The 24,846-nt window shown below is 39.7% G+C and overlaps 1 protein-coding gene across 1 annotated transcript in view; it reads right to left on the bottom strand.

Annotated features, from left to right (window-relative positions):
- LOC115209887 (ceramide glucosyltransferase) overlaps positions 1–24,846 on the bottom strand; it is a 327,186-nt gene that overhangs the window by 32,450 nt on the left and 269,890 nt on the right. The window contains exon 4 of the mRNA XM_029778470.2: positions 17,895–18,107. Coding sequence (XP_029634330.1) covers positions 17,895–17,912 — 18 coding nt within the window. The 5' untranslated portion in view covers positions 17,913–18,107. The remainder of the gene's footprint in view (positions 1–17,894; positions 18,108–24,846) is intronic.

Here is a 24,846-nt window from a genome sequence, read left to right as displayed (position 1 = left end):
CTTAGTCAAGGAAATGGAATATGAATTGGTGTTTTCTTAATATGGACTCTATTAATATTTTTACCTAGGCACAAGACCAAATTGTTGAAGAAGACAACAGATAGCAACCAAATTACCTCAATACACCACTGGTATTTATTTTAACAACTCTGAAAAGAAAGACAAATTCAAACCCTTCTAATTTTAAATTGGAATAGTATATGATATTATTAATTCAGAAGTGAAATGAATGTGTGACAGTGATAAGCTACAATTATGGAGAAATTCTGTGTATGTTGTTCTAGTTGTTACTTTTCACACAAATTTATTTTACCTAGCTCTGAAATATATTTAAAGGGATGATTCCCAGTCAAAAAACTGCAGCTTCTGGCATTTGAACAATACGCATATGTTAAGCATGAGGTTTTGATAATATCTAAATTACAGAACTACTTTTATTGCATATTTTGAATCTATTATTTATTTACTAAATATTATTAATATCATAATGGTTTCAAATTGTAGCACAATGCCAGCAATTTCGGGTGAGTGGGTAAATCAATTACATCAACCCATGTAGTAAAGATTGTTTGCCAACATAACATGGCAGTCCTGGTTTAGGACAAATGTTGCTGTCATTTAGCCCCAGGAGACATCATCTCCAGCTGACTATACAACACAATCTGTGTCCTTATATTTTCAAACAAGGGACTGCCATGTTATGTTGGCAAACAATCTTTACTACAAAGTACTGGTTTAGTGGTTAGGATACTTGCCTCATGACTGTAAAGTATTGAGTTCGATTCCTGGCAGCATGTTGTCTCCTTGAGCAAGATACTTTATTTCACATTGCTGCAGTCCACTCAGCTAGCAAAAATTAGTTGTACTTGTAATACAAAAGAGGCCAGCTTTGTCACGTTCTGAGTCACACTGAATCTCCCTAAGAACTACATTAAGGGAGTGAATGCCTGTGGAGTGCTCAGCCACTTGCATGTTAGTTTCATGAGCAGGCTGTTCCACTGATCAGATTATCTGGAACCCCTGTTGTCATAACCGATGGAGTGCCAGTTTATAAACACCACTGCAAGGTATGATGCTGCAGTTTTTGTTTAAGAGAAAGTTTCTTCATAGACATGTTGTCATAGATATGGTGCCACATAAAAAGCACCTGTGCTGGTGTCACATAAAAAGCACCTGTACCAGAGCCACATATAAAGCACTCATGTTGGTACCATGTACAAAGCCCCCAGTATACTTTGTAAAGTGGCTGACATTAGGAAGGGCATCCAGCTATAGAAACCATGCCAGAACAGACAATTGGAGCTAGGTGCAGCTCTCTGGCTTGTCAGCTCTTGCAAACCATCCAGCCTATGCTAGAATGGAAAATAAATATTAAATGATGATGACAATAAGGAAAAGCAGTGTAAGTCAACAAAAGCAGTGTAAATAACAAAAGAGTTGAATATCAGGGTGTGGCTTCATGGAGATTTTCTCTACTCTTTCTTGCAAGCCATTTAACTATGCAAACATTCTCTCACATGTTTTACACTTGCAACTTGAGTTAATGGAAGAAAACAGGGTACAGGTTGACACATCAGTCTAGCAAGCACTGCATATGTTTATTTTTTTTTATCCAAATAGAAAGGGGGTGCAATATCTAGAATGTTCTGAAAGAAGTCTGCTATAACAGCAATAAACAATAGCAAAAAGGGCCGACAGAACATGAGGGTATGCTAAGGGACCGAAAATTTTCAATAAAGAAAAATTTATAAACCAAGCAGATGTTTTCTAACTCAGCATAATCTAGGATGTTTGTAATAAAAAATTTTTATACAATAGAGAAATAAGGGAGAGTACTGTTAACCTTTAGAGGTCCTCCCAGACTTGGATATGGAAGAGGTTTATTTTGTTTAAACACCCATAGGTTTTTGTTTTTATTTCTTTCGTTTTTTTACACCTGCTAAAACTGAAGAAACAGGCATTGCCTTTGTCCTTTGTAGGCCCATCAAGACCAGTGAACTCATAACTGTTAATGTTCTGTTTGAACTGCTGTAAGTCAACATTTGCAGTAAAGACAAAGTGGTGGGAGGTATTTAGTTAGTTAGTTAGTTAATTTTTTGGCTCAAAAAGCAAAAAGCAAGGCCATGTAGGGGGACATGGAGTTATGTACAGGGTGGTGTTCATGTAAAGGGTTCAGGCCACTTGTGGTCAAGGGAGGCTTTGAACCGAGCAGTCGTCGGCATCCAGATGATCATGTTCTGAGGAGGAAGGACTGGCATGACAAAAGGTGGAGATAAGAGTGGGTGGTAAGGAGGTACAAGACCAGCCAGTTTCAAGGAACAGAGACCATTACAGTAGCAACAGAAAAGATGAAGAGAAAGTAGTGTGAGTGTAGAGTAGAGGTAAGAGTGTGTCTGAGAATAACTGAATTCAAGTTAGCCAAGTGGCCCTTTTATGAATACAGTAAAAAATGTCTGTGTAGCAGCAGCAGCACTGTCCTCAATATAAGATCAATATTCCCTTGTGGGTCTCACTTGAGTTTTGTAGAGTGCTAGAAACAGTTAAGGGCTGAAATATTTTCCGGTCCAAAAGAAAAGTTACAATTTTTAAGATATTACTCTGGTTGTGTTAAAGACGTGTGTTTACCAGAAAAATCCTCAGAAATAGTAAGGTTCAGTACTTGAAATGACTGAGAGGGCTCCAGTTGAATGCAGCTTATGTTTGGCAGAGGAACACAATGGCATTTTGTTGATATGAATAGGACTTCAGGTTTTTTGCTCAACCCCTATTTCTTTTCTCACCCTACAATACCCCATCGCCCACTCATCAATCCTGCTAATATTGTTCCTGTATGACCCACAGAAGAATCAACAATAAATTCTTTACACTGTAGCGTACGCCTAGGGTAATTCCTCTCTTTCCACTTCTTTGCAGCAGCGCTTGCTGAGCACACTTCACTGGCTGGGCCTGTCTGCATGTTGTACCTCCAGAGGCAATGTGCCCACACTAATGGAGATACAACACCATGCACACAGCTTGAGACGGTTGCTGAGAGCAACACACTTCACCTGTTCTGTGAAACTTGTAAATAAACTGATTGTAAATTGCATTTGTGCTTAAAGACTTCTTTCTTCGCCTGCTGGGGCCCGAACTACATGAAGAACAAGATATAATGGGAGAAGGCGGAATTCTCCTGATATCGTAAACCTTCCTTCCATTATAACATCATTCTGCTCCATATAAATAAAAGCTTTTACTGGTAAAAGACTGGCACGGCCTCACAGTAGGATGCACTCAAAGATTACATTTATGGGATCAATACAAGTTTACCCTGTGCCAAGTTGCACATGGTTAGGGAAGGTTAGGAAGAAACGAAGGTTGAGTCATCAGCATAAAAGAGTGGGTGATGTTAGATGGGTCATTGACATAGAGAAGGAAAAAGAGGGCTAGTCATACTGGCATTTATTGTAGAGGAGAGAAAGAGCTCCATTGATGCCGCAATGGTGTGGTCTTAGAGGAAGCTACCAATCAAAGAAATAAGAGATGGGTGCAGTCCATTCGTGGGAAGTCTTGATAGCAGATTTACATGTCAGACATAGTCGAAAGCTTTACTGATATCTAAGGTGGCAAGCTGGCAGAATCGTTAGCATGCCGGCCGGAATGCCTAGCGGTATTTCGGCTGCTGTTACGTTCTGAGTTCAAATTCTGCCGAGGTCGACTTTGCCTTTCATCCTTTCGGGGTCGATAAATTAAGTACCAGTTACACACTGGGGTCAATATAATCGACTTAATCCGTTTGTCTGTCCTTGTTTGTCCCCTCTGTGTTTTGCCCCTTGTGGGTAGTAAAGAAACAGATATCTAAGGCAACAACATTTCTTCCACTGGACTTCTCAAAAGCAAGGACCTACGAGTGAATACCGTAAGACAGTTGGTTTCCAGTGGATCTGATTCTGTGACAGCCATATTAATGGCAACCGAGAAAAGGGAAAGATTCAAGGTGTTGCAGAATATCTTTGATAATAGTATTGGCGAATAATGTTAAAGGCTGTTAATGTCTGCAGATAAAGAACATAAATGAAGGGGAGGGGGAAATATTAGTGGGTTGTATCTCCAAGGGAAAAGGACTAGAATCTGGGAGGTGTGACAGAGTAAGAAGGAGAGGAGAAGTAGTATCAAGTGAGCTTTGGTGGAGATATTAAGAGTTAACCAGTTCAGAGGAGCAGAGGCCATTGTAATACAACACACACATATGCACACACACACATACACAATGATTGTTCCATATTCACAGGTGATTGCCATCTCTGTGTGCTTCCTTGTACATTTCTGACTTTCTGTCCATGACCTCTCAGCTGACTATTCAGTCCCATTGCAAATCTGCATGGTTTGAAGCATAGGTGACAAACAAAAATCGTAATTTATGGTGTGCTTCCAACTGGTTAAGTCTGTACATGTTCCAATTCTTCCAGCACCATAGGAGTTTCAGTAAATGGAATCACAAATGAGGCCACCATAAAAAGAAACCAGTACATCATTGGATTATGGTGATGGACACTTGTACAACACGAGAACTACTCTCAATCTCTATAATTAGTACCTAGTGACAGGTCAAAGCAAGATGACCAACAATCATGTGAAACTGTAGCTTTTACATCAGAGTGCCCCACTCCTAGAAGGATGCTGTGACAACAGCTAGGGGTCCCTCACACCCTGTGGTTTTTACAGCATGTATTTGGGTCCTGTTTTCATCTGATGGAAGATTTGAAAGTAAATACCTCAGCAGCAACAGTCATGCACTTTTAAAAAAAAAAAAGGTATGAATGCATTCATACCATCCGTGCTATTGATACCTTTGATGTATCCAGCTGGGTGGGCCTTGCGCAGGCCCTCATCCCCACCACCCCATAGGCACTATTGTATCTTGCTTTTTGCAAGGAGTAGCAGGCTGCCTTAAATATTTTGGTGTTCTTGATGTTTTATGGCAGATGATGTGTGTGTGTGTGTGCGCGCATGCATGAGAGCATCTGTGTGTGTGTGTGTGCGAATGTGTGCAAGAGTGTGAGTGTGTGTGTGTATGTGTGCAAGAGTGTGAGTGTGTGTGTGTGTGTATGTGTGCAAGAGTGTGTGATTGAATGTGTGCAAGAATGTGTGTGTGAATGTGTGCAAGAATGTGTGTGTGTGTGAGTGGGTAGGGTCCCTCACACATATATTCTTATCTGTATGTATTTAAGTGTGTACGTCTACGAGTGCATGTACTTTCATGAATGAGATTGTTATATAATTAAATAAACACACATTCTTTCAATAGATAACACACAAATATCCACGCGTATATATTTGTAATGTAAACATATGCATCTATATATATATATATATATATATATATATATATATATATATATACAAGCATGTATGCACGTATGTATATATGTGTGTGTTGTGTAAGTATAAATATATGTAAGTCTGTGCTTTTGTGTGTTTGTAAAAATATATGTACAGTATGTATATGTGCATATGTGTGTGTGTGTGTATGTATGTGAGTGTTATCATCATCATCAATTAATGTCCATTTTTCATGCTGGCATGGGTTGGACAGTTTGATAGGAGCTGGCAAGCCAGAAGGGCTGCCATATAGAAACATGCTGGTGTGGGTGCTGCTTCCTCATAAAAAAAAACACTGGTGCTGGTGCCACATAAAAAGCACCCAGGATGCTCTGTAAAGGTGGTTGGTGTTACGAAGGGCATCCAATCATAGAAACCATGCCAGGACAGACAATTAGAGCTTGGTGTGGGCCCCTGGCTTTACTAGTTCCTGTGAAACCATCCACCTTGAGCCAGCATGAGAAACTGATGCTAAACAATGATGATTATATATATATATATATATATACCGGAGTAAACAAATAAATGTGAAACAAGTGGAAAAAAGAGTACTCAAATACCAGTGGTAGAGTAATATGCTTTATTTAAAAGCAGCAGAAATTCAACAAAACCTGTTACTCGGAGTTTCATGTTCCCGTTCGTTGGACAGTTTTTGTTAACAAAAACTGTCCGGCAAACGGGAACGTGAAACTCATTAAATAAAGTATATATATATATATATATATATATATATATATGTATATGTATATATATATATGTATATGTATATATATATATGTATATGTATATATATATATATGTATATATATATGTATATGTATATATATATATATGTATATATATATATATACACACATACACCCAGGCAGATAGATAGATGAAGAGAGTGAGAGAGAGATATGTACACATATATAGACATACATATATTAATATATATGCACACACACACACATACAAACGTGTGCATACGCACATACACACACACAGAGTTCCAAACTGTACAAAATCCAAAACCAAAAACAATATACAAAACAAAAGACAGAAAGAGATGCCGGAACAACAAGCAAGGTATTTTAGTTTGATGCTTAGTAAAAATGGCAGAGTCTTTGAAGTCTTAAGCTTTTGCTCTTCTACAGAATGGAATCACACAAATAACCTTTCAATACCAGAAATTACTACAGGAGTAACTCAAAAGCCTAGAGCTTCTTGCGAAGGTACATATGCACCTTGGTTCATTATGAAATCATTTCTCAACTTCGTATAAACTCAACACACCTAAAACACACATTCACATGTACACATGAACACACTCACACATCTGAGCACACACACCGCAGATAAGTAAATGTTTAGGCATGTGAATATAATTTTGTAATGTCGAGTAACTATAGATATGAATACATACATTGTAGATAGAAAAATGTGCGCAAACATAAATGGTGTACAAAGGGTGGGTAGGTACATTTATTAAAATAGAAACCAAAGGTGAAATTATATCAAGACTCTGGCTGCTATATTTGTATTTTAAAGGAGTGATGGTCACTGATAAGGTTTCTAAAATATATACTTTGTTGTCAGAGTGGTTAGAAGAAACAGCTATAGATATATACTGCCCCACCTTGGGGAAATGTATAGGTGGTAAGATATGCCACAAAAGAGATCAGATGAAGGAGTGTCTGTGTGGTAATAATAATAATAATAATAATAATTGTGTACAGTGCTCAGGTGCACTACAACTCATCTAAAGTGTATATATAATCAGGTGTAGTTTCGGCGGATTTCGGAAAGCATGAGGGCCTTAAAAGATGCAGTGTCATGGCAGTCAACAACTGACGCAGGCAGTTTATTCCATGCTTCAGCAACTCTGAGCGTGAAAAAATGTTTCCGAAAGTCATGGGAGCTGTATTGTTTTCTGACTTTGTAGGCATGTCCACGTGTGTTAGACACATGGAGATCAAAAAGGTGTTCAGTGTTGTTGTTGGTGAGGTGGTTGATAACTTTGTGGGTGTTTACCAAGTCAGTCGCCAAACGCCGGAGCTTCAGTGAATCCATGCCCAGGGAAACAAGGCGCTCAGAATATGGTAGGTGTCTGATGGAGGGTATGCGTTTGGTTGCACGTCTCTGGACAGATTCCAGGAGGTCAATGTTCTGTGCAAGATAGGGGTTCCAAACTGATGATGCGAATTCCAAGTGTGGTCGTACCATAGCTGTATACAGTTTTAAATAGATGGCTGGAGAGCGGCTAACAAAAGACCTGCTGAGTGATGCCAAGACACCCTCGGCCTTCCTGACAATCTTAGAGATATGCTTTGACCAATGCAAATCACTGCTGACAGTGATGCCTAGGTCACGCTTGCAAGAGGATTTCTTGATATCAGTGTTGTGGAGGGAGTAAGTGAACGCAGGGTTTTTTCTCCCAAAATGCATGGTGGTACACTTGTCCACAGACAGTTTCAGTTGCCAGTCTGTGATCCATTGCTGCATTGTGTCTAGGTCTGATTGCAGGAAAGAGTTGTAGACATCAGGATCTGTCCTCTTGATTTCAAGGTACAGCTTGATGTCGTCTGCATATTTCAATACTGTGGCATTCTTTAAATTGGCATCTATGTCGTTAATGTATGCCACAAACAAGAGGGGACCAAGGACAGATCCCTGTGGTACACCCGATGACATCTCATATGGTGTAGAGTGCTGTCCTAGAACTGTGACTACCTCCTTTCGGCTGAGGATGAAGGATTTCAACCAGTTAAAAAGGTCATCCCCCACACCCATTGCAGAGAGTTTCACCATAAGCCTTTTGTGTGGCACAGAGTTGAAAGCCTTAGCAAAGTCAAGGTAGACAACATCCACCCATGAGCCACTGTCAGTAATCTGAGTAATGTCCTCAAGGAACTCGACAAGCTGGTCACTGCAGCTGGAGTTAGGGACAAATCCATATTGTGAGGGTCGGATGAGACTGTGAGAGCTCCAGAAGTTCCAGAGTGTTTCTCTGACACACGATTCCATCAGTTTTGCAATACAGCTAGTGAGACTGACTGGGTGATAGTTGACAGGTGATGTGCGGTCGCCCTTTTTGAACAGAGGAACGACACTGGCAGTTTTCCACTGCTCCGGAGTAGCACCATTGTTGAGACAGTACTGGAAGAAAATAGAAAGCTGGTGTAAAAGGAAGTGCCTGCCACGTTTGAGAAGCAGGTATGTAACTCCATCGAGACCAGGGGAGGCATAGTTGCGCTTATTTTGAAGGTGACGTCGCAGCATTGCAGGTGTAAATTCCATAGTTGTTATGGAGTTTGCTGTTAGTGATGGTGAAGATGGTACATTTTGACTTTCAACAGTGAATATGTTTGCATAGCACTCGGCAATGAGTTCTGCGCATTCCTTGGGGTCGTCAGTGATCTGGTTTGTGTGAGGGTTGCGAAGAGGGCCCACTGGAGAGTGAGGTCTCTGCTTTGAGTGCACATATTTCCAGAAAACCTTGCTGTCAGGATTGGCTGCTATGCACTGTTCAAATTCAAGCACTGCTTTTTTTGTCACTTGCTTGAGATGGTTGGAGGATTTATTCCGCTTCTTCCTGTTGGTGTCTGATTTATGCAACCTGTATTCCCGTTCAGCAGTCCGACGTTCCCTCCTGGCAAGTCGGACCGCTGAAGTTTCCCAAATTGCCCTTTTGGGGCGGTTCTTCTTTTTTTGTTTACGTGGCACTGATGCTGCACATGCTGCCCATATTGAGTCCAGGATACTCTGGAGTATAGTATTCACATCTCCAGAGTTGTAGAATTCACGCCAGTTTGGGTGCTGTAGTTCAGTGTGGTACAGGTTCCAATCTGCTCTCTTCCAATCGAAGGAAGCAGATTGGAGATGGTTCAGGTTTTTGTTGCCCACAAGAGCCAGATTGGCGATGATCATAGCATCATCAGAGTCACCTAGAGGTTCCTCCGTAGTGCAATTGATAACCGCTTCAGGAGTTGTGGTGAAGAGCAGGTCCAAGGTGTTGTCACCTCTTGTTGGAGAGGTGACTACTTGTGACCAGTTTGAGTCCAGCACAAGCTCAACAAAATCGTTTGCACTCTGTGGCCAATGGAAGGTCTCCCAATCGATCTCAGGATGATTGAAATCGCCTGCAATAAACACATAAGTGGCTGTTTTCCTGGCAGCAGCTCGGAGGACATTGCAAAGCTGTGTGTCCCGATGGTAACTTGGGGGACGATAAACAACGCCAAGCAGGAGTGTTGACATGGTCATACGCACGTCACAGAAAAAAACTTCTTCTTGTGATTCGTTCAAATCGGCACAAGGAATTACCAAAAATTTGAACGAACGTAGACCATCACACCACCACCACGGCGGTTAGTGCGGTCCTTACGGAAGAGGTTGTACCCCGTAATGTTGAAAACCCCATCACAGAGTAAGGAATGCGCCCATGTTTCCGTGACAGTGATGAAGTCAGGGTCAACACTTCTGACGTAGGCGTTGAACAAATGTATTTTGTTGCATAAACTGCGAGCATTTAAGGACAACAATTTGTACCCTGCTCGCAGTTTATGATGGTGTGTAGAGGATGGCAGGTTGTTCTGGCTTAGTTTCCCTGAGTTGCTGTAGTCTTTTTAGTTATTGTGGGTAGAGAGCACTCAGACCAGCTGGTATCTCTCTTCTACGTTTCAGCAGTCTTGACAAATCTCCAGATTTGTCCATCTTCCCGAAGACTGAAGCTTTCCTGTAGAGCTGAGTTCCTATTCAGGGAAGCCACTACACGTAGCTTCGGACGTACATCGGACGGTAAGCCTGGGCGTGTTCGGAAGGTGGTCCGATTTTCCCGCCCAGCTTTAACTGAGGCCAGATGGTAAGAGGCCACATGGTTCTGGGTTCAGTCCCACTGTGTGTGTCATCTTGGACAAGTGTCTTCTACTATAGCCTCGGGCCGACTGAAGCCTTGTGAGTAGACGGAAACTGAAAGAAGCTCGTCGTATATATATATATATATATATATCATCAGCATCATCATCATCGTTTAATGTTCGTTTTCCATGCTAGCATGGGTTGGACGGTTTGACCGGGGTCTGAGAAGCCAGGAGGCTGCACCAGGCTCCAATTTGATCTGGCAGTATAAAATATATATATATATATATATATATATATATATACGCACATACACACACACACATAAATATGTTTGTTCCCCCACCCCGCAACATTGCTTGACAATCAATGCTGGTGTTTTTACATCCCTGTAACTTAGTGGTTCGGAAAAAGAGACCGACAGAATAAGTACTAAGCTTACAAAGAATAAGTCCTGAGGTTGATTTGCTCAATTAAAGGTGGTGCTCCAGCATGGCCGCAGTCAAATGACTGAAACAAGTAAAAGAATAAAAGAGAGAGAGATGGGGGTCAGCTGTTGCTTGCCATTCAGTTAGACATGTGTTAATTTATAGATGTGAGATGAGTGGTGTGAGGTAATTATGAGGTAAGGGCCGTGAGGTGGGGATGATATAGGTATGGGCAAAGTGGGGTGTGTGTATCTGTCTCTTCTTTTGTATATATGTATGTGAATGTTTGTGAGAATGTGTGGGGGGAGAGGGCCTATGAAGTACAGCAGGGGAGAGAGAAGGATGTGTGCATGTGTTTGTGTGTATGGATGTGTGTGTGTGCATGTGTATGACATATAGCAGATGAGGGAAGGATGTATGAGTGTGTTTGTATGTATGCGTGTTTGCATGTGTGTGCATGTGAGTATGTGTGTGCGTGTGAGTATGTGTGTGTGTGCATGTGAATATGTGTGTGTGTTTGTGTGCATGTGTGTGTTTGTGTTCATGTATGTGTGTGCTTGTGCATTTGTGTGTGTGTGTGTGTGTGCAGGTGTGTGTGTGTGTGTCCGAGTGTGTGTGTGTTTGTGTGCATGTGTATTTGTGTCCGTGTGTGTATATCTGAATCTGTGCACATATATGAATGATTGTGAGAGTGTGTGTGTGTCTGCTTGCGTAGTACAGTTATTGAGAGAGGGATGCATTTGTGTGGTATTTAAAAGATGTATAAAGTTGGCCATGGGGGCAGGGCGTCTGTGTTTGACTTGGTAGTGTGTGAGGATGGTGGTCTGGAGATAGCTGTGTATGTGGGTGTGTACAGTACAAAGTACTGGAGGATACTCTCAGTATGATGCAGTAAACAGCTGAGATAAATGCGTGTGTGTGTGTGTGTGTGCTTATGTATGTGTTGTAATTGAGAAAAATGAGCTTGTCTTTGTATACGTGCATGTGTGATAGCTTGAAGGTATGTGGGCCTCTGTGCGCAGTGGAGGTGGGTGGGTGGGGGGTATGTGTATGTAGTGGCAGTGGAGCGTGGCGGAGGTGGTATGCGAGTGTGTGCACATGTATGCATGTGAGTACATGTGGGTGTATGCATGTGTGTATGTATCTTTTTATTCTCTTATTTTCTTCAGTCATTTGACTGCGGCCAGGCTGGAGCACTGGCTTCAGTCGAACAAATCAACCCCACCAGGACTTATTCTTTGTAAGCCTAGTACTTATTCTATCAGTCTCTTTTGCCGAACCGCTAGGTTACAGAGATGTAAACAAGCCAACATCGGTTATCAAGTGATGGTGGTGGGAACCAATACAGACACACACACACACATACATATATCACGTCATCATCACGTGACCGACCAGTCCATCAGATGTAGTTACACATCGCTGGTCACAATGCGTTCGCATTGTTTTAGCCTTCGAATGACGCCACCCCCCGCTGGTTAAGCGAGCACGCCAATATATATATATATATATATATATATATATATATATATATATATATATATATATATATATATATATATATATATATATATATATACATACAATGGGCTTCTTTCAGTTTCTGTCTACCAAATCTACTCACAAGGCTCTGGTCGGCTGGAGGCTATGGTAGAAGACACCGAAGGTGCCACACAGTGGGACTGAACCCAGAACTATATGGCTGGTAAGCAAGCTACTTACCACACAGCCGCTCCTATGTGTATGTGTATGGTATCATGGATAAAAGAACATGCTGTTGGTGATTGAAATAGGTGAGACAGTATATTTTGTGCAGGATAGTGGCTGAGAGACAGAGAAAGGTACAGACAGAGAGAGGGACAGACTGAGAGAGAGAGAGATCTGGGCAGACAGGCAAATATATGGTAGGTGGTTGAAAGAAGGATGGAGGGCAAACAATATGGTGATTGAGGGGTGTCATGATTATCTGAGAGAAGCATGGAATAGTGGCTGAGAGGAAGAGAGAGAGAGAGAAAAACAGCCGAAGTGGGAGAGAGATACAGAGAGAAATATGTAGTGGGTAGCTGAATGTAGTGTGATGTCTGAGAGGGAGTGAGCCGTACTGGCAGTCAAGTGGTTTCAGGGAGCTAGATTTCTGACATTAGATAAATGAAGTGCCTGTCACTGGAATTCTAAGTTGTGCACCAAGGCAAGGGTCACCTGGGCCAACAAGGGGGTCTTTATATGATCACACATCCTGTTGGAAATAACAGTCAAATCTCCTTCATATCTCTCTCCACCCTCTTAAAAATACAAATAACTCTGTCTCCTAAATGGCGGAATTCTCAGTTATGAGGGTACCAGACAAAGTGCCTCATGGGATTTACTCTGATATCCCATGTCAAGAGTTCAAACCATGACACAGTCCAATCTGTTTTCCATTCTCTTAGGGGCTTGTATATTCAGAACCAATTTACAGCAGTGGACAGCTATATCAGTATTGGAGGAAATGTCTTACAGTATTTATATTGGTTTTCTGTGTCCTGAGTTCTAATCCAGTTGCAGCTCACCTGGGTAGTATATTTAATCGGTCACTTACACTCACCTTCAAAAATACTGGCCTTGTGCCAAAATTTGAAACTATTAATAATGATAATCATAGTGATGGTGATGGCTGTGATGATGATGATGATGGAAGTGGTGGTGGTGAATATGGTTATGGTAATGAATATGGTGGTGGTAATGATGATGACAATGATGGTGGTGATGACAATGATGATGATGATGGTAGTGGTAGTGGTGGTGAATATGGTGGTGGTAATGATGATGACAATGATGGTGGTGATGACAATGATGATGATGATGGTAGTGGTAGTGGTGGTGAATATGGTGGTGGTAATGATGATGACAATGATGGTGGTGATGACAATGATGATGATGATGGTAGTGGTAGTGGTGGTGAATATGGTGGTGGTAATGATGATGACAATGATGGTGGTGATGACAATGATGATGATGATGGTAGTGGTAGTGGTGGTGAATATGGTGGTGGTAATGATGATGACAATGATGGTGGTGATGACAATGATGATGATGATGGTAGTGGTAGTGGTGGTGAATATGGTGGTGGTAATGATGATGACAATGATGGTGGTGATGACAATGATGATGATGATGGTAGTGGTGGTGAATATGGTGGTGGTAATGATGATGACAATGATGGTGGTGATGACAATGATGATGATGATGATGGTAGTGGTAGTGGTGGTGAATATGGTGGTGGTAATGATGATGACAATGATGGTGGTGATGATGATGATGATGGTAGTGGTAGTGGTGGTGAATATGGTGGTGGTAATGATGATGACAATGATGGTGGTGATGACAATGATGATGATGATGGTAGTGGTAGTGGTGGTGAATATGGTGGTGGTAATGATGATGACAATGATGGTGGTGATGACAATGATGATGATGATGGTAGTGGTAGTGGTGGTGAATATGGTGGTGGTAATGATGATGACAATGATGGTGGTGATGACAATGATGATGATGATGGTAGTGGTAGTGGTGGTGAATATGGTGGTGGTAATGATGATGACAATGATGGTGGTGATGACAATGATGATGATGATGGTAGTGGTAGTGGTGGTGAATATGGTGGTGGTAATGATGATGACAATGATGGTGGTGATGACAATGATGATGATGATGGTAGTGGTAGTGGTGGTGAATATGGTGGTGGTAATGATGATGACAATGATGGTGGTGATGACAATGATGATGATGATGGTAGTGGTAGTGGTGGTGAATATGGTGGTGGTAATGATGATGACAATGATGGTGGTGATGACAATGATGATGATGATGGTAGTGGTAGTGGTGGTGAATATGGTGGTGGTAATGATGATGACAATGATGGTGGTGATGACAATGATGATGATGATGGTAGTGGTAGTGGTGGTGAATATGGTGGTGGTAATGATGATGACAATGATGGTGGTGATGACAATGATGATGATGATGGTAGTGGTAGTGGTGGTGAATATGGTGGTGGTAATGATGATGACAATGATGGTGGTGATGACAATGATGATGATGATGGTAGTGGTAGTGGTGGTGAATATGGTGGTGGTAATGATGATGACAATGATGGTGGTGATGACAATGATGATGATGATGGTAGTGGTGGTGAATATGGTGGTGGTAATGATGATGACAATGATGGTGGTGATGACAATGATGATGATGATGGTAGTGGTAGTGGTGGTGAATATGGTGGTGGTAATGATGATGACAATGATGATGATGATGGTAGTGGTAGTGAATATGGTGGTGGTAATGATGATGACAATGATGGTGGTGATGACAATGATGATGATGATGATGGTAGTGGTAGTGGTGGTGAATATGGTGGTGGTAATGATGATGACAATGATGGTGGTGATGACAATGATGATGATGATGATGGTAGTGGTAGTGGTGGTGAATATGGTGGTGGTAATGATGATGACAATGATGGTGGTGATGACAATGATGATGATGATGATGGTAGTGGTAGTGGTGGTGAATATGGTGGTGGTAATGATGATGACAATGATGGTGGTGATGACAATGATGATGATGATGATGGTAGTGGTAGTGGTGGTGAATATGGTGGTGGTAATGATGATGACAATGATGGTGGTGATGATGATGATGATGATGATGGTAGTGGTAGTGGTGGTGAATATGGTGGTGGTAATGATGATGACAATGATGGTGGTGATGACAATGATGATGATGATGGTAGTGGTGGTGAATATGGTGGTGGTGGTAATGATGATGACAATGATGGTGGTGATGACAATGATGATGATGATGATGGTAGTGGTAGTGGTGGTGAATATGGTGGTGGTAATGATGATGACAATGATGATGGTGGGGGTGGCGATGACGACAGTTATGATGTTGGTGATAGTGATGAATATGGTGGTGGTGGTGGTGGTGATGATGACAACAATATTAACGACTTGAGGACATTGCTGTAGCAGTCTGTGACTACAAGTGAAAGTACAAGTGTCGAGTAAGACTCCTTATATTTTAGAAGAGAAACCTTCACATTTTCAAAGAATGAATAGAAACAGAAATTTTTAAAAAATGAACCAAACAGGAGATAGGAACCAGTTTTAGTTATGGTTCAAATTACACTCATTTGTAGAAAGTTTAAAACCAGACTGTTTGTCATAAAGAGAAAACAACAAGGAAGAAATAAAATAAAATAAAATAAAATAAAAAATATACAAAAACTATTAGAGGCAGTAATCCAGCATGGCCACGACTAAACGTGATCTAAAGCACTAAACAACATTTAAGAAAAGAAAAATGTTACAAATGTCTCTTTAATTTAATGAAATGTTGAGGTCAGTTAGCTGGTTTAGCCCATGTTTTAAGGTCACTTTAGATGCTAGAATCCAGGCTTTGGGTGCAGCATCAGAGCAAGGCCTATCCTATTTCTGTAGGTTATCAGGAGATAAGGGTGAGGGAGAAGCAGGGATGAGTATATCAAAAGGAGATGCAAACATTCAAGGCACTGTCACTTCAGTTACATTCCTTGTTGTCTATCTTATTAGATAAATGAATAAACAAACAAATATCTAAATTAGTTGCTGTAATGAAGAAGGAATTACCATGGGGTACCAACTGAGCAGTAAGGATGACTTCAAGAAACATGCTGGTCTCCTCACCACAACTATGTTACATCCATCTTCAGTCACTTTTTCATGTCAACAACACAACATCATCAACATTATCATCATTATTTGACCCAGTGGTTCTCAACCATTTTTTATCTATGAACTCCTTTGATTCCTATTTTATTAAAGCAACCCCACACCAAGCCATTTGATATTAAAAAACTAATTTCACAGATACTTCTTTCAAAATCCCTATTTTGTTTTTCATAGCTTATATAGGTTGAAGTAAATAAAACATTAGGGAAAGAATCCCAGCTGTATCTTGCAACTGATACATTGAAAGCAAAATTTTTCCATGGACCCTTAAAATATTACTATGGATCCAATTTACTCTTTTGCTTGCATGGACAGGGTTATGGAGGAGGAAGTGATGGTGAAAATATGTGAGTGTGTGTGTGTGAGTGAGAGAGAGTGAGAGAGAGAGAGAGAGAGAGAGAGAGAGAGAGAAGACACATGGCTTAGTGGCTAGAGTACTGAGCTCACAATCATAAAGTCATGAGTTCAATTCTTGATAGCACATTGTGTCCTTGAGCAAGACACTTAATTTCATGTTGCTCCAGTCCACTCAGCTGGCAAAAACAGATAATACCTGTATTTCAAAGGGCCAGCCTTGTCACATTAAATCTCCCCGACAACTCTGTTAAGGCTACACATGTGTCTGTGGAATGCTCAGCTACTAACACACTAGTTTCATGAGCAGGCTGTTTTGTTGATAGGATCAGCTGGAACCAACAGTGTGCCAAATCCAATGAAGATAGCAAAGAATGAATTTTCTACATCTTTATTATCAGATGCTTGGCACCTTGGGCAAATGTCTTTTGCAATAGCTTCAAATTAATTAATATGATATGAGTGGAATTGGTAGACAGAAACTAAATGGAAACCTATGGTGCACATGTGTGTGCATGCACATGTTGCATTTAATAAATGAAAAATAGAAATGAATGCAAAACAGCGGTGCTTTTTTTTAATCATTGCCTGTCACCAAATTGTCTTTTAGCTCTGCAGGAAATAGAATAAGAGATTCTTTTACTTGAAAAACAAGGTTTTCATTATTGTATTTATTTTGAGATGCTCTTTCAAATAATTTTAAATATAACAAAGAATTTAGTAAAACTACTCAGTTATCATTAAGCTAGTGTTAGGAACATAAATTGTGAGTAAGGTTTGGTGGAAGATTATAATTCCAAACTTATGAAAACAAGACATTTGTACTACAAAGCCACAGGCAGTTTCAACCAGGTTGGTATCGCAAGGGTTAAATTAATCATTTGTTAACCCTTTCATTACCAGATTTCAGTTGAGATACTCTGTATTTCTTTTAATCAATTTTAAATATAACAAAGAATTTAGTAAAATAACTTAGCTATCATTAATTGTGACTAAGTTTTGGTGGATGATTTTAATTCAAAACTTATGAAAACAAGACATTTGTACTACTGAACCAGAGCCAGTTTCAGTCAGGTTGGTAATGAAAGGGTTAAGCTAAATGACCCCTGACTCCCTCTATTTTCTGTATGATAAAGATGAATTAGAATGTCAGTATACATACCATACAAAACTGTAACATCTACATGCTTTGGCAGCCAAGTCATAGTAGACTGCAATAGGATCATAAAAATGCATGGATTTCCTCTTGGAGAATGGCAATATAAGATGTTTCCCTGGAGACATATGGTAGGAAAGACAGTAAAGGGTAGACTGCAACAGATTTAGTTTTAAAGAACAAAGTTTTCAGTTTGTATCCAATAAGCGTGTGGTGTATCTGTAAAAGAGATAAAAGAATAAGATTACTGTTCATCCATTATTATAAGTATTTAATTCTGTTTCATTTTGTAAGAATTAATGCAATTCTCAAACACACAAATATATATGTATAATGTATATATATATATAGACACAAGAGTGGCTGTGTGGTATGTAGCCTGTTTACCAACCACATGGTTCCAGATTCAGTCCCACTGTGAGGCACCTTGGGCAAATGTCTTCTGCTATAGCTTTGGGCCGACCAAAGACTTGTGAGTGGATTTGGTTGACGGAAACTGAAAGAAGCCCATTATATATATATATATATATATATGTATGTATGTGTGTGTATTTGTGGGTCTGTGTTTGTACTCCCACTGTCGCTTGACTACCGACGTTGGTGTGTTTAAGTCCTCATAACTTAGCGATTCGGCAAAAGAGACCGATAGAATAAGTACTGGGCTTACAAAGAATAAGTCCTGGGGTTGATTTGTTCGACTATAGGTGGTGCTCCAGCACTGCCACAGTCATATGACTGAAACAAAAGTGTGTGTGCATATATATATATATATATATATATATATATATATATATATATATATATGCATATATGGCTACAGGACGTCACCAACAGTAAACAACATGAAATACGAAAACAAATGAGTTAAATATACAAATAACAAGAGAATAAAAAGGACAAGTAATACAAAGAATGACCCTTCATCAGTTGTCGGCTGTCTGTCTACTCCCCATGTAATTTAGATTCAGTTGAATTAGGTGCTTTAATTGAGGCACCTTGTTAGGACGAACTAATTTACACACTCAGATAATATTAGGTGAATATCAAACACTACATAGAATTTTCTGCACCAATTATTCTTCCAGTGTATGCAGATGGCATGATCCAACTTAGTGAATAAGTCTGCTCTTATTTGTTCAGACGTACTTTATATAAAGATGCTTTCCAAATACATCCGAAGTGCAGATTCCAGGGTAGGTGAGTAAAATATAAATGTGTAACATCTGCTACTCATTTATTTTTATTATCATCATCATCATCAATTAACATACGTATATATATATATATATATATATATATATATATATATATATATATATATATATATAAACTATAAATTAGGGTATCTGAGAAATACCACGATGCTGAAAAGCAGTCAAAACCCTGACCCTAAGGCCACATCAAATGTTCATATAGCACTAGGAGAGATAGACAAAATAAACTACAAAAAGATTTTTCTGGATAATTCAAGATCCTGGATTTCTGACTTTGCATAGGAGAAGCTCTGCCTTCATCAGTTGAATATACCAGATAAGCACATAAATACAGATATATATATATATGGAACATATGTTATACTTACATACACGAATGCCCATACATACATATATATGCATGTATGCACACGACCAGCTTAAAATGCACGCTTAACAGCTGCCCGTGTGATATGGTCAAAATAAACACCGCAGTGAATACAATGACAAAATATACAGAAAGTGTGTGATGGGTGTGTGATGGGTGTGTGTGTGTGTGTGTGCGCTTGCATGTGTGGATGGGGTGTGTGTGTGTGTATATATATATATATATATATATATATATATATATATATACATACATACAATGGGCTTCTTTCAGTTTCCATCACTCAAATCCACTCACAAGGCTTTGATTGGCCTGGGATTATAGTAGAAGACCATTGCCTAAGGTTTCACTGTGGCTGGGAAGCTAACTTCTTATCACATAGCCATGACAGTTGAACAGCAAAATTAATTTGAATAAGTTCTCAGTTTTATTTTACTTTACTTTTTAAAAATCTTTTCTTTCTGATTTGCCAAACAAGCTTATGGAGATTTTGTCCTGATAAAGTGACAGACAGGTGTTGTAGTGAGCCGTTTTAATTTGAACCCTTTGCAACAACTGTGGCTGGTAATTTGATCTAGATGATGCCACCACCCCTTGACTGCTTGACTACTGACCCTAACCACATACACACACACACATGGAGAAATCAAACACCCGCCCAGAAATAACAAGATCTTACAAATGTATTTACAAGAGCCAATACAACAAATGTTTTAGAAAAAGCACAGAAAAAAAAAGGCAACCACCACCACTATCACCAACATCATCATCATCATCATCATCATCAACATTTCCAACATCATCACCACCACCACCAACAACAACAACACCACCACCATCGCACCACCATCATTAAACCATGGAAAGATCCCTGTGGAAAGCTGAGTAAACAAAATCAGAAATAAGGTTGATCAGTCAGATAGTTACATAAACAGGACAACCACAAATACCAAGGCTTTCTCCCCTTCTCATTTAGTTCATCTACCCCATTCCACACACACACAAACAAACACACACACTTTCTGTATATTTATGTATTTGTTTATTTTGTTTGTTTGCTTAAACAATCTCATTGAAGACAGCAAAAACAATATCATGTTTTCAGGTGTTGATGGCGATGGTGGTGACGATGATGATGGTGGTGGTGGTGGTGGTGGTGGTGATGGTGTTGATGATGGCGGCAACGGCAGCGGTGGTACAGTGACAGTAGCAGCTTAGTCCACCACCACCACCATCACCATCCTCAAACAACCCCTACGGCCACCACTGTTATCATCCTTACCCCACCACCACAACCACTATGCAGAACATTGTAGGCAAGGTTAAAAATGAAGAACTGTGGAATGGTAAATAAATTAAATAAAAATAAAAAATTCCATCTTCTTATGCAATCGCCAAAACCCTCAGTCACAAACAACCAACCACTGGATCTAATTCTTTGTCCAAAATCTCTTCATTGCCTTCAGTTTCATAACGAGGCCATCTTCATTAACACTGAAATATAAAGTCAAGTGTAACTTGTCTTTATAACTAGTTTGCACTCCTTTATATCAATTTGGATTGTATTCACATTTGTACAAACTTAGCCTTAAATATTTTTGCTGTTATTGCTGTTGTTGTTTCTCTGGTCATAGGACTCACATGGTCAGTTACCAGAGTTCCATGACATAAGTGATGGCAATCACAATATTACCTCAGCCAAATGAGATCATGGCCAATGCCAGTATCACAAAACCGGCCTCTTTAAAAGTCTGCTTCAATCATTGGGCAATGTGATGTGCTTGTGAAGACCTGTTGAGTCAAGTGAAATCGTTGTCGTGTTGGAAGCCAGTACTGCCAGACTGGCACCATTCAAATGTGGCCAGTGCCAGCGGCATGTAAAAAGCATTATTTGAGCATAGTTGATGCCAGTGCCACCTGATTGGCCCCCATGCTGGTGGCACATAAAAATCACCCACAACACTCTTGGAGTGGTTGGCGTTAGGAAGGGCATCTAGCTGTAGAAACCTTGCCAGATCAGATTGGAGCCTGGTGCAGCCTCCTGGCTTGCCAATCCTCAGTTAAACCATCCAACCCGTGCCAGCACGGAAAGAGGACGTTAAACAATGTTGGTGATGATGATGATGACTGGACACTAGTCCAATGCAGGGTCCAGGACCAGCAATTTTAAGACAAGGGAACAAATCAATCACGTTAACTGTGGCACTTAATTGGTACTTTATTTTATCAACTCAAAAGTTCAGGCTCTGGGATTTGAACTCAGAACATAAAAAGTCAGAAGAAATCTTGTCCAATGTGCTAACAATTCTGCTGAACTTATTCACCTTTTGAATTTTGTTGTTTTTATATTTTGTTTTTGTATTTGGTTTGCAAGATACTTGGTGTGAATTTGTATGCTGAGACCATTTTTTGTTTCTTGGGAGGGTCATTACACCAATAACATTAAACACATACACTGGTTTAATATCACTCCTTTATTATGAGTCAACTGGTTAAACATCTAACCAACTGACTGACTGGTCATTTGTTTAATTTGCTGCATAAACAATCAATCGGTCGTTTGTGTCAAAGTCATTTTGATTCTATCCACGGCCTCTTCAATGACTTGCCCTCTCTCTCTTCAAGATCATGAATAGCAACAAAAGAACTTTGACTAACAAACACCTAGTTGGTTAGATATTTAACCATTTGACGAACAATAATGAAGTGATATTGAACCAGCACATTTGTTATTATTATTGACAAAATGATCCTCCCACGATACAACAATATCTGCTATGTGTTAACCTCAAATATAAATGTTGTATATATGATGAATTAAGTCTTCAGTTTTATTCTATAGTCAACAGTTTCATGAACAAACATAAACGGCAGCATGTGTATATAAAAGTTAATTGCTTTTATCCCAGTGTTAAACATTACAGAATAAATATAATAGAATAATATAACCACCATAACCACCAGCAATATAACTATAAAAACATATTGGACCACCTTTAGTGAAAGAACAGTCAGATCTTTTTTCCTTTTTTCTTCTACTCCACATAGCAACAAAAGTCATTGAAACTACAAAACACTCCTGGATTTTGAAATAAACCCAGCAACAAGAGAAAGGGCAATAAAAATTATGACCCTTTGTGACATCTATTGAATATCACTTAACAAAACATTCTGTTTTGTTATTAATTGCTTTTCGAGAGATAATATCTAGCTTCCTAGGGATCTCTCTCTCTCTCTCTCTCTCTCACTCTCTCTTTCTTTCTCTCTCTCTCTCTTTCTTTCTTTCTCTCTCTCGCTCTTCCTTTCTTTCTCTCTTTCTTTCTCCTTCTTGCTCTTCCTTCCTTCCTTTCTTTCTTTCTAATTTATTTGGTAAATGACCATTATATACATCATTTACTGGTTTCAATTTCAGCCCAGGGCTGAGGTCATGCTGGTGCAACACCTGTAGTTACTTGGTATTATTTCCAATAGGAGCTGCTCCTCTTTGCGTCTCCTGCAGATGTGGGTTCATCTGGTATCTTAGACAGAAACTTGTCCAGATGTTCCTTGAAAACTTCCACATCAACACCATATAGATCTCTAAGGATGCCTGAGAAGGGTGTTGAACAACAGCAGGCCCTTGAAACCCAGACTATTGCAGTACTGTGTCCTTATTTTAGATGAAGAAATCGGGATCTTTTGTATGATGCAGTGCTGTCCAGTTCGAGAATTAATAAAGCTGTCAATTCCAAAATTGGGAGCTAAACCCTCCAAGATCTTCCAAATACGTATACATTTCCATGCTTTCATGGGCCAAATGAAATTCAATGACACAGATTTTCTACTGTCAGATGTCTTTGCACAATCAGCCTTCGCTTGTTTGCAAGCAAGGTGTGTCACATGGCTAGACATAGTTATACAAAACCACAACCATAAACATATAAATGTATATTCATAAGGCACAGGTGCGACTGTGTGGTAAGTAGCTTGCTTACCAACCACATGGTTCCGGGTGTGGCACCTTGGACAAGTGTCTACTATAGTCTCAGGCCAACCAAAGTCTTGTGACTGGATTTGTTAGATGGAAACTGAAAGAAACCCGTCATATATATATTTGTAATATATGTGACAATTATTCGGTTGCCACATATTATATTACAAATAAATTCCTCTATTTACATAATATTGAGGTCTCTTTCATTCTTTTGTTGTCTTACCATTACTATTAATATATATATATATATATATATATATATGTGTGTGTGTGCGTGTGTATATATGTATATACATGTATTATGTATGTGTGTGCATATGTTTGTGTGTCTGTGTTTGTCCCCACCACCATCACTTGACAACTGATGCTGGAGCATTTATGTCCCCATAACTTAGCGGTTCAGCAAAAGATACTGATAGAATAAGTACTAGGCTTACAAAGTATAAGTCCTAGGGTCGATTTGCTCAACTATAGGTGCTGTTTCAGCATAGCCACAGTCACATGACTAAAACAAGTAAAAGAATAAAAGAATATATACATAAACATGTGTCTCCAGACACACACACCATACACACACACACATACACACACACACACACACACACACACACACACACACACACACACATACACACACACACACATACACATACACACACACACACACACACATTCTAGGGTTATTTCAGTTTCCACCAACTATGTCCACTCATAAAGCTGAAGTCAGCCGAAGGAGATTTGCTCAAGATGCCATTCCGGGGGTTTGACCCTGAAACACTGGGACTAAGAAGCAAATTTCTGAACTACAAAGCACACGTGCATACACAAACACACATACATATATATACACACACACACACATATATATGAATACATTAAATAAAATAAGACAACAGAGAGTCTGTGTGGAATTTTCATGACATTTATAAAGAGAAAGTTAGTCTTACAGCTGTTTCTGGAATATCCCTTCATCAGTGATGATGTGAGATGGTTAAATAGAAGGAAATATCAGAGTTCAATATAAGGAGTTATTTTGGAAAAGGAACCAAATAAGGAGTATATAGGGAAATAGCAGAATGAATGAAGGAGAATTAATATATATCCCTAGTTATTAGAAAGAAAGTGGCTGTGTGGTAAGTAGCTTGCTTACCAACCACATGGTTCCGAGTTCATGGCACCTTGGGCAAGTGTCTTCTACTATGGCCTTTGGCCAACCACAGCCTTGTGAGTGGATTTGATAGACAGAAACTGAAAGAAGCCCATCATATATATATATATATATATATATACACACACACACATGTACGTGTGTGTATATGTTTGTGTGTCTGTGTTTGTCCCTCCAACATCGCTTGACAACCGATGCTGGTGTGTTTACACCGCCGTAACTTAGTGGTTCGGCAA

This window comes from Octopus sinensis, linkage group LG3, assembly GCF_006345805.1.
Source record: "Octopus sinensis linkage group LG3, ASM634580v1, whole genome shotgun sequence".
Classification (NCBI taxonomy): Eukaryota; Metazoa; Mollusca; class Cephalopoda; order Octopoda; family Octopodidae; genus Octopus; species Octopus sinensis.
This window is presented reverse-complemented; position numbering and strand designations above follow the sequence as displayed.